Genomic DNA, 11,492 nt, shown 5'->3' on the forward strand with positions numbered 1-11,492 from the left:
TTCATTCATTCATTCATTCATTCATTCATTCATTCATTCGCTAACTGATCAGTCCCTGCAGATTTACACTTCAGCAAACATTTCGAGCTTGCCTTGGTTCTTGAACATTCAGTCTTATTGACAATCAGTAGGAAGTTCAGTTCAATTAAATCCAAATGCATTTAGCTGGGAGCCATTGCAGGGACCTAAGACTGAGAGTAATGAGTTTCCTCTTTTTTGTGTTTGTCAGCACTGCAGCAGCATTACAGTAGTCCACTCTAGAGGCATTACATGCATTAATGAGTTTTTCTAAAGCTTGCTTGAACGCAAAGTTTCTCATATTTATTTTTAAGATGCCACAATAAGAATTTAGTTACAGCTTGTTTTTAACTGAAGGAAAATGCAGTCTGACTACTTGTTATGAACTACTCTTAAAAACAGCAATGGATATCTACAGAATCAATTCTTTCATGAATGGCAAATTTTATTTTCTAATTTTGAAACTAAGGCAGCTCAGCTTCCTGTCTTTCATGGCTGTCGTCGGCTAACTTCACACAGCTTGGCTGCCGCCCCGAGATGAAGATTGGAATTGAGGAAGTGAGGCGAGTCCCTCCTCCTCCTCCTCCTCCTCCTGTACTGAGGGGATGGGTGCTGTGCATGCAAGGCACCCATCTCCCTCCACCTCTGCTGCTGCTGGAGCCACACTGCAGTCACATGCTTTGATATCTGAGGTGAACTAACATGCCTTGGGAGATTCGTAGTTTCAGCTCCTGACTGATATGTTATCTCAGCAGGTAGACAAAGTGGACGGTGTAGTTGTGATTGAGGGGATTGCACTCCCAAGTGGCCAGTGGGTGTATTACAAGTTGAAATTGTCAAGAAGTACTGTCAGAATCAGCTTTAATATAATGTAATGGGTTCGGTTGTTGGTGTCACCCTAGGAATGAGGAAAGATAATGATAAAATGACTATAGAAAGAAGAAGAGGAAGAAAGTGTAGCATGTTAACCAATACAAACCTACTTTTTCTTACTGTAAAGGCTCAAACATGCTTGGCAATGTGTTAAAAGTCACTCTAACTGTATTGGTTCAGATAAAAATATACTAAATTTCTCAATGCAGATCTTGTTCTTTATTAATCCCGAGGGAAATTCAAGAAAAAAAAAACTGAAAACAGTTAAACTCTGACATACACGGAGCTACTAAAGAGGCCGCCACTTGCGTGTGCGCCGGGAATAAAAAAAATACAAGACTAAAATATAATTTAATTTAGTTCATTTAGTTTAAAGAAAAACCGCACATTAAAGATATTTTTATAGAATAAATAAAACATTGATTTAGTTGATTGATCAAATAGAAAAAAAGAAGACAAACTCCAAGAAAAAAAACCTAAAATACGAAGTGTACAATAACATAGGAAAGAAATGAATTTAAATTAAGTTTAGCAAAAGTTCAGATAATGAAGATTATAGCCTTTCTGAAGTAAAATTGATCTATTAAAAGCAGTGGGGATGAAAAAAAAAAGCTGAAATTGAGGCCGATCTAAGTTCCCAGAGGAGCTGGTTCCAGTAGTTTGCAGCATAATGACTAAACACTATTTTCATTCATTCATTCATTCATTCATTCATTCATTCATTCATTCATTCATTCATTCATTCATTCATTCATTCATTCATTCATTCGCTAACTGATCAGTCCCTGCAGATTTACACTTCAGCAAACATTTCGAGCTTGCCTTGGTTCTTGAACATTCAGTCTTATTGACAATCAGTAGGAAGTTCAGTTCAATTAAATCCAAATGCATTTAGCTGGGAGCCATTGCAGGGACCTAAGACTGAGAGTAATGAGTTTCCTCTTTTTTGTGTTTGTCAGCACTGCAGCAGCATTACAGTAGTCCACTCTAGAGGCATTACATGCATTAATGAGTTTTTCTAAAGCTTGCTTGAACGCAAAGTTTCTCATATTTATTTTTAAGATGCCACAATAAGAATTTAGTTACAGCTTGTTTTTAACTGAAGGAAAATGCAGTCTGACTACTTGTTATGAACTACTCTTAAAAACAGCAATGGATATCTACAGAATCAATTCTTTCATGAATGGCAAATTTTATTTTCTAATTTTGAAACTAAGGCAGCTCAGCTTCCTGTCTTTCATGGCTGTCGTCGGCTAACTTCACACAGCTTGGCTGCCGCCCCGAGATGAAGATTGGAATTGAGGAAGTGAGGCGAGTCCCTCCTCCTCCTCCTCCTCCTCCTGTACTGAGGGGATGGGTGCTGTGCATGCAAGGCACCCATCTCCCTCCACCTCTGCTGCTGCTGGAGCCACACTGCAGTCACATGCTTTGATATCTGAGGTGAACTAACATGCCTTGGGAGATTCGTAGTTTCAGCTCCTGACTGATATGTTATCTCAGCAGGTAGACAAAGTGGACGGTGTAGTTGTGATTGAGGGGATTGCACTCCCAAGTGGCCAGTGGGTGTATTACAAGTTGAAATTGTCAAGAAGTACTGTCAGAATCAGCTTTAATATAATGTAATGGGTTCGGTTGTTGGTGTCACCCTAGGAATGAGGAAAGATAATGATAAAATGACTATAGAAAGAAGAAGAGGAAGAAAGTGTAGCATGTTAACCAATACAAACCTACTTTTTCTTACTGTAAAGGCTCAAACATGCTTGGCAATGTGTTAAAAGTCACTCTAACTGTATTGGTTCAGATAAAAATATACTAAATTTCTCAATGCAGATCTTGTTTGTGTTTCTACAACCACACAGTGGTTTAGTATTTCAGAAAAAAAGGAGCATCCTCCCATCTGTGTTTAGCAGGGATAAGGCAGCTGCAGCGCTGTCCACCGTCTAATTATAGATGGACATTTGCCCCTTTGGAGTGTGTTATTATTAGAAATCTCACAAGGCAGCTGACTCAATAACTATGCAAGGGATTTCGGCCAGGGAATCCGATTTTAAAACAAGTGGCCAATGATGTAACTTCACAGTTCGCCACATAACTGAGCCACAGAGCTCATGAATGTTATTTATGTGATCAAAGGACCTCCGTGGGGGAGGATTTTTGCTGTGGAGCTTTTATAAATTAGAATACTTGCAAGGCTGGATATGCAAACTTGACTTTCAAGGCCAGAGGAAGCAGACTACACTCAGACTCACAGGAACTGAGCGTTGATGGGATTCACTGGCATATGGAGACGGACAGATGGCTGTGACTGTGTCTCCAGAGATGTTCGTGACTTAATCAAGTGGGCTGAAAAACAGAAAAAAAGATTGTTTCAGTATGAAGCTGTTAATACTGGCATCAAATTATTTACAGCATAAGCGGCGAGACATATTGCAGAATCCGGACATCACATATGAAGGCTGGTACAGAGGCAGGACGTGCACTCAGAGACGGGCTGAAGTAGACACGAGAAAATGGTAAAGGTGAAGAGTTTAGAGTGGCAGCCATGCTGACTTCAGGTCAGGTTACAGGGAAGCTGCTCCCCGGTGTGTATGAGTGTATTCTGCAGGCTGCAGACTCCAGAAATGATTAACAGACACAAAGTAAAACTAGTTCAATAATTTATTCCATAATAAAGCTTATAAAGTAAGTGGTTCCATTTTGAGAAGCCTGGATAAAAAACAACACAGTGGGAGTGGAGGTCAGTGAAAAGGCAATTTAAGGCACTTTACACAAGAAATCATGAACATTACACAACGTTCAGATTATAGTTTGCATATATGAGTACGTGGTGAGACAGAGAAATTCAATTTCTTAAAAGTTTTAAGACTTGGGAGATTTAATAATCAGTAAAAACAGAGGTTAGAAACAGAACCTCTGTCTCTGTTAATATTTTAATAACAGCAGGTCAACACAGGAGCTCAGGGAGTCGGAGGGCAACTCTTTTTTTTTCCCTCCACTGTTTGAGGCTCAAACAAGAGAGGAGTCGAGATTAGACCCAGTCTGTCCCCCCTATAAACTCCTTAGTTATACAGTAGCTCTAGTGTGAAAGTCTTTCCCAACTTCCATCCATTCAGCAGTCCTTATGTCAGTCCTTCACATGTGCTCTGGGTGGTTTTGCAAACACTTGATGAACTCTGTGACTGGGTGGCTGTTGAAGCAGATCTGATAAACGGCAGTGAAAAGAGGGAACCTGGAAGAGAGAGAGAGATGGAAATCATTAAAGGAACTGTTGAGCATTTTGGGGAAATATTAAGCTAAACCGACAATAGCTGTTACATTTACATATTCATCAAGCTCTCTACTACAGTGTGTATTTTTGCAAAACGTGATGCAAATGCGTACTTCTTTTCTCTGCAGGTAGAACTCAAAGACACTCAGCAAACCCTGGCATGCACTAGTGATTGTACAAATTCTGAATCTGGTAAAGATTCTCCTAATAAAATAAGACACAGACTTACTTTTCCACCATATTCTTTTGTTTCAAGATTTGGTGGACCTCAGTTGCAGTGGCCGGACCCTGAAGCTTCTGACCGTTCAGCAGCTCATTCTCTAACTGCTCGATGGTCTAAACAGAAAGACAACTGGTGTTTGGACTTTACGTGTTTCACAGGAACCTGACAAAACAGACGTCGACAAAGAGAAACACGGGGGGGACAAGAGCTCTTCCATACTTTGCCTGTTTTGGCGAACGCCTCTCCAATCTTGCGGTTGCGTCCGCCGTAGCAGGTGGTGATGAGGTCAGCGATGCCGCAGCTCTCCAGGAAGGTGGCGGGGGAGATGGGGCAGTCGGTGCAGAAGACCCTGGCGAAGGCAATCATCTCCATCAGGCCGAGACGAATCACCGCCGCCTTGGTGTTGTCGCCGAATCCCAGCCCATCACAGAAGCCGGCTCCGACTGCCACAATGTTCTGCAGCGATGATGAAGGGGAAAAGCCGCGGTGAGTGTGCTGTGTACTAATGCACATGAGGAATCCAATTGTTGAGATGAGAAATGTGCTTTTTGACAACCATCTTCTTTGCTGTACAGCAGCTCTGAGTTGGCGGTCTGCCAGCAGATTCTATTAGATGCTTCTCTTTGCTGTTTTTGATGCAGACACACAACATGATAAATGTTCTTTCTGGGTTAAACTAAAATAAACTTTTAAATGATAAAAAAAGATATTATTGCCAATTAGTTTGTGTTATTTTTGGACATACGCTACTGTTCAAAAGTTTGGGGTCACTATGTCCTCATTTTTGAAAGAAAAGCATTTTTTTTTCAATGAAGATAACATTAAATTAATCACAAATCCAGTCTAGACATTGTTAATGTGGTAAATGACTATTCTAGCTGGAAATGGCTGATTTTTAATGAAATATCTGGAGTCAAGCGGGAAATTATTCATACCCCTAGCAAATTTTGACTTAAAGTTACTTTCATTCAACCAGCAAGTTTTTTTTTTTTTTTTATTGGAAATGACACAGGTGTTTCCCAAAAGACAATAAGATGATATACGAGAGGCATTGTGGAAAAAATAATTTCTCAGCTTTTGTTTACATTTAAAAGTAACTTTAAGAGGGGCCTAAACTCAAACACTGAGGAAGAGGCATTGGGATGAGGTGGTGTCCAAGGCGGGGTGGCCTGTGAGAGATGTGCTAAGTAAATTTACACACTATAAGGTCATACACAGGTACTACTATACACCAGTTAAGCTTCATAAAATGGGATTAATGAGGGACAATATATGTTGGAAATGTATGAATGCCACAGGCTTTTATCTTTATCTTTTGTGGGATGGTCCTCTGGTCTTCCCTTGTTGGCAACAAGTCATTAAAACTATTGGAGATTTGGTCTCACTTCCTACATTTTATTCAATGTGAACTGGCTAGTGCCCCATTATTATTATTATCATTATTATTATTATTATCATCATCATCTAAATGCCCCCCCCCCCATTTATTTTGTTGTTGATGTTGTTTATTTGCTTTGTTTTTGTTACTGGTGCATTTTTGTTGCAACAAAATGTTAGCATTACCTGGTAAATGGCTGTTGTATGTGTTGTTGTGGTTGTTTCTGAATTGAAAATTCAATAAAAACTTTGATTACAAAAGTAACTTTAAGTTAAAGTTTGCTAGGGGTATGAATAATTTGGGATCTGACTCTCCATAGGGGTACAAAGGAACACTTCCATCAACCATCACTGCTGCGTTCTAATGCTACATTTTGTTAGCTAATGGTGTTGAAAGGCTAATTGATGATTAGAAAACCTTTGTGCAATTATGTTAGCACATGAATAAAAGTGTATGGAAAACATGAAATTGCCTGGATGACCCCAGACATTTGAACGGTAGTGTAGGTGCATCTATTTAAGCATGTTCTACTAGTTTTCACTGAACCTCTGTTGCAGATTGACCAGCTTTTACAAAACACGTCTGAATTACTGCAGACATTTCAAAGGGATATCTACAAATGCTTAACTGAAAAGCGTATTTTTGTGAATGGACTGACAGTGTAATAATGTATTTTTAGCATCTAGGCACATATTAATTAGTGAAAAACCTTGAGCGCCCCGCAGATCTCCACAACGTCAGACTCCTCCACCACAGTGACTCTGAAGTTGGTGGTTTGCATCAGTTCCTTCAGCAGCGGCCCCGCAGCTTTGTCTTTGCACCCTGAAAATACCAAACCAACCACGAGCATCTGAAACGAATAACTACACTTTCCTGGCAAAATAACATTTATTCAAATCATTTACAAATTTCAGGGTGCTGCATTCAGTCTGCCCCATGCAGCGTATTCCACAAACTGATAGCATTTTATATGCAAATGAACAGTTTAATTCCAGGCTCCGAAAGAGGAGTTCTGATGTGTTCATGGAGCGTAAAGTACCACAGAATATTTCAATTTATTTAAATGATTGGGGAAATAAGAGGTCAGTGTTTGATGATAGTCTGAAGTGATTTCCTTTAATTAAATATCGTCCAGTCTTGCAGCCCGCTGAAGATGGACACTTACATTATGTTCTGTATACAGTTAGAAAAAATGAGGAAGTTCAATAGATGTGTCAGCTTTACATTCACATATAAAATGACAGTACTCTGCTTATTTAATTCACTTTAACCCATCTGGTTATTTTAATAAAGGATTAAACTCCATACCGATGGTTGTTTCGCAGAACTTCTCATCAGCGACCTCGTTAGCGATGTTCGCACCCATGAGGACTGTCATAGTGATGCCCAGTTTCTCTCGGATGACCTGTGAGATCAGCTTCAGACCCTCTGGACCTGCATCGACGCCCTGAATGCAAATAGATTCATATTAAATAGATTCATGCAAAAAAAAAAAAACTAATTAGAAAATGCCTGTCATGCTTCAGTGTATTGTGTAGCAGAAGGGAGATGTTACCTTGATGAGAGACATTCCTACAGCATCCTTCTTTATGTGCTCTTTGATGGTGTCGCACACTCTCACAATGAACTGGTGAGGAACCACGAAGATGAGGATGTCGGCTCCTTTCACAGACTCAGCCAAGTCTGGAACAGCCAGCTGATAAAAAGAGAGGAGTCAGGGTGAGACTTGGACCATCGCCGGAGAGAGACAACGCAGAGGACGTGTCTTCCGGGAGCGTTTTCAGACTCACCACATTGGGGGGCAGCTTGTGACCGGGCAGATATTTCACATTTTCATGGTCTGTGTTGATGATTTCTGTGAGCTTGCGGCCGTCCACCGTCTCCTCGAACACCCACATGTTCACTGTGGTGTCAAACTTGTCATACTTGGCTGCGTTGGCGCCCACGATCTTAGCGATGGCGGAGCCCCTGGGGACAGACGATAACCAGTCAGGATACGGGCTTACGGATTTGTTTGTTTTCCTGTGTGTAATGTTAATGATTCTCTGATACTGCTCTAACTGAAACCACCCTTCATTTGGTTTGTATATTTTTCACATAAAGTGTTCTCATGTCAACTATTGCTGCTAGTAAGGCACCAGCAAACTCACTACATCAACATGAACAGCAGTTTCTTTAAGAAACACAACAAAATCTTCAGAATTATTCATTTAAAGTCCATTCATTTCAACATTTTTCTGGTATAAAAACAAACTGGCACATGGAGCTTCATTATTTTGGACTGCAGCTGAGAAATTTACAATGACTTGAGTTAAATAGTTGTGAAAAATGAACCCCCCCCCCCCCCCCATATCATTATTTTAACCTCAGGAGGGTCTTATTTAAAGACTGGATGTTCAATATCCACATGGCAACAGATAAAAGCTATAAGGAATCGCTTTAAATGATCTTATATTACAGCTGGTTATCAGTCAGTTGACCTTTAATTCGCATATGCACTACCAGTCAAAAGTTTTGGAAACACCTTCTGATTTAATGCTTTTGATTTGTGTTATTTTCTACATTGTAGATTAATACTGAAGTTTAACACCCTTATGTTGACAGCATAATTTCATATGTATTCTTGTATGGTTTTGATGTCTCCAGTATTAATCTTCAGTGTAGAAAATAAACAAAAACCATTGAATGAGGTGTGTCCAAACTTTTGACTGACAGTGTATAGGTCAGAGAAGGTATTTAGGGGACTTAAGGGCAGCAAATATTTGATTAACTGATTAATTGACAACTATTAAGTTAATCACCAACTATTTTTATCTTCTTTTCTTTTAGGAAAAATGAGTACAAATACAAAAATAAGTGTTTTTTACATTTTTTCCCCTCCTCTATAACACTAAACTGAATATCTCAGGGCTGTGGAAATAACATTTGAGGATGTCATCTGGGGATTTTTCACCCTTTTTTGACACAATACACCAGGGGTGTGAAACATATGGCCTGTGGGCCAAAACCAGCCCGCAGAGGGTCCGATCCGGCCCGACGGGCGACTTTGCAAAGCCTAAAAATTACAGAAAAGATCTTAACTGCAATTTTTTAATAAAAGTAACTGCTTATTTAAATTTGTCCAATGCACTGCCACAACTTTTAAGTATTTTTTTATGTATTAATTTAATACATTTACAAGGCAGGGAGACAACTTAATCTTCTTCCTTAATAGCTTCCACTTTAGTCTGTGTGGTGTGGTGTGGTGTTCAGGATTACTAACAGATGGGGAAATGAACAGGAATTTAAAATAATTTCTAGATCTTGACAAGTTGTTAAGATCATAAATTAAAATACTAGATTGTTCAGTTCCAGATACCTGTGACTAAAGTTTTGTGCCTTTTGTAGATACACTGATCTGTAAGTTGTACGTACTCCAAAATGTTTTGCAAAAAGATAGTTAATTAAATGTGAACATTTTCTGAATGTACTTTTTGGTGCTAAAACAAAAGGAAAATATTTGGAGTTGTGGTTATTTATAGGGTATTATGCTGTAATTTTGCTGTTCCGGCCCACTTGAGATCAAATTGTGTCGTATGTGGCCCCTGAACTAATATGAGTTCCACACCCCTGCAATAGACAAAACAAGTAACTGACAGACCGAGGAAAATACTCAATAAGTTGCAGCACTACAGTAATACTTATGCTAACAGTAAATGACTTCTGTTGTGCTTTTTTTGTCACTGCACTGATCTGGCAGCTACTTGGCAAAGGGAGATTTTACAGAAAGAAAACTGAGTCACTTTGAGAAAATGTGATGCACTACTAAAGATTAAAGAGCCCAAATATGCATAAATTTGCTAAAATGCTCCCTGTAGACCAGCTAAAATAACGCTGATTATACGGCAATGCATTAGTAATATACATCAAATTATACCATTTATATTAATACAGACACTGTCAGAGGAAATTCTTCTGCATGAGCATGTGTAATTTAGCTTTTAATGCATTTTGCTTCTTGTAATATTAACTTACTTGTACCACACACTGCACACTGCTTGCAGCTCTGTCTAACCTAAATGTCATGCTGGCTGAGGGACATTAACGCCACACGGAGGCTGATTCAGCACAAATGGTGCACAATAATAAAAGACAATCTTTACTAAAGATTTTTGTTGAGGCATCAAAGGTCCTTAAAGAGCCAGAAATACGGCTTCCACTGTGCAAGTCTTTAAAAAAAAAAAAAAAAAAAAAGCAGCAGGAGAGTTTATGAACTGTATGAATCATTTATACTGCTGTTAACAAAAGGCTAAAGTTGCCTTCTGGTCACTAAAGTTTGCCAGACTGCATTCACAAAGAGCTCCACAGTGCGTGAAATCTTACCCACAGAACAGAAATAGCGGTCTGGTGACTGTGACAGCCCCTCTCTCCCTCTCAACTCTCAGCTAACATCTAACCTGAAGTGCTGACTTCCACTAAAAGCCTCCACTCACCAGTTTCCAGAGCCGATCACACAGATTTTCTTCGGAGCTGCCATCGTGAGTTCGACCTTCCAGGAGGAGCTGCTGCCGGCGCGAAGACGGACTGAGGCCGGGACGGGCGGTATTTATACCGGACCCAGAGCCGGGTCAGACACACCCTCCTCCCAGGGTTGGTCTGATCCGGGACACACTCTCTGACTGCTCACACTCATGTTTACCCAGCAGCAACAGGACACTAGAAGATCCAGCAGTGATGTAACATCATCAGACAACCCTGATGGAGTCACTGAGGAACAATAGAAAATCATTAAGGTCTTCTGTCAGTGCAATATTCAATACTTATACCGTATTCAAACCTCATGTGCAATATTGTAATTTAAAAATATTCCAATTTATTACCCTGGTTCGACACTTACTTTTACACAGTGCTACTTATACTTACACTTGTAACATTTCTTATGCAGTATTTACAGATTTAGATTTATTTATTTATTCTTTTACTGTCTGTTGTTGTTGCTAGGCACTGCTCTCTATACACCAAGTCAAATCCCTTGTGTGTACTCACCTGCAATAAAGGCTTTCTGATTCTGATTGCGATTCTGAATAATCGGGAGAACAAATCCACAACACACCCAGACTCAGTGATTGAACCAGGAGAACCAGAAAGGTGGCTGCAAGGTTCACACAGTCTTATCACAGGACACAATCATAGCTGCAGAGATCAGTTCATCATCAAGTAATCCTCTGGAAACCAATTCATAAATCAAGTCACTGTACAAACACAAAGCCAGACATCTGTAAAATAGCCACATACACAACCAGTCAATAAGTTATTTTCTACGTTGTAGATCAATACTGAAGACAACGAAACTATAAAAGAATACATATGAAATTATGTTGCAAAAAAGTGTTTATCGTCAGTATTAATCTACAATGTAGAAAATAATATAAATAAATAAAAGCATTGAATGAGAAGGTGTGTCCAAACATTTAAGTGGTAGTGTAAATGCACTCAATTGCTAGTTTGGGTACTTCTTTTGAGATACTTTGAGTATATACACCGATCAGTATATTAGCGGAAGGCTATAAATGTCTTCTGGGGGGAAAAACACCCGGTAATGGGTTCAAATCAATCTTTATTGTAGAACAAGACGATATCCTAGCTTTATTTTTCAGTGTGATTTTGCTTCTGGCATTTTATGAAACACCACAATTATGCTCAGAATGGTTATTTTTCCAGAGAACGTTCAATATGCATCCTTGTATGTCTGG

The 11,492-nt window shown here is 39.4% G+C and overlaps 1 protein-coding gene across 1 annotated transcript; it reads right to left on the reverse strand.

The window, feature by feature from the left end:
* Positions 1-3,535: 3,535 nt before the first annotated feature.
* On the reverse strand, positions 3,536-10,393 carry gpd1b (glycerol-3-phosphate dehydrogenase 1b). The gene is made up of 8 exons (XM_023281553.3): positions 10,233-10,393; positions 7,551-7,728; positions 7,316-7,456; positions 7,069-7,207; positions 6,470-6,582; positions 4,602-4,838; positions 4,389-4,495; positions 3,536-4,120 (listed from the first exon to the last, which is right to left on the reverse strand). The coding sequence occupies exons 1-8, from the start codon at positions 10,274-10,276 to the stop codon at positions 4,024-4,026; spliced, it is 1,056 nt and encodes a 351-aa protein (XP_023137321.2). The 5' UTR covers positions 10,277-10,393; the 3' UTR covers positions 3,536-4,023.
* Positions 10,394-11,492: the final 1,099 nt, after the last annotated feature.

Source organism: Amphiprion ocellaris, chromosome 5, assembly GCF_022539595.1.
Source record: "Amphiprion ocellaris isolate individual 3 ecotype Okinawa chromosome 5, ASM2253959v1, whole genome shotgun sequence".
Lineage (NCBI taxonomy): Eukaryota > Metazoa > Chordata > Actinopteri > Pomacentridae > Amphiprion > Amphiprion ocellaris.

Coding starts and splice junctions, on each gene's coding strand:
- gpd1b (XM_023281553.3), bottom strand. CDS start 10,276: ATGGCAGCTCCGAAGAAAATCTGTGTGATCGGCTCTGGAAACTG. Junction 4,839..6,469: donor AGATCTGCGGGGCGCTCAAG/GTTTTTCACTAA, acceptor TCATCGCTGCAG/AACATTGTGGCAGTCGGAGC. Junction 4,121..4,388: donor CAAAAGAATATGGTGGAAAA/GTAAGTCTGTGT, acceptor TCTCTCTTCCAG/GTTCCCTCTTTTCACTGCCG.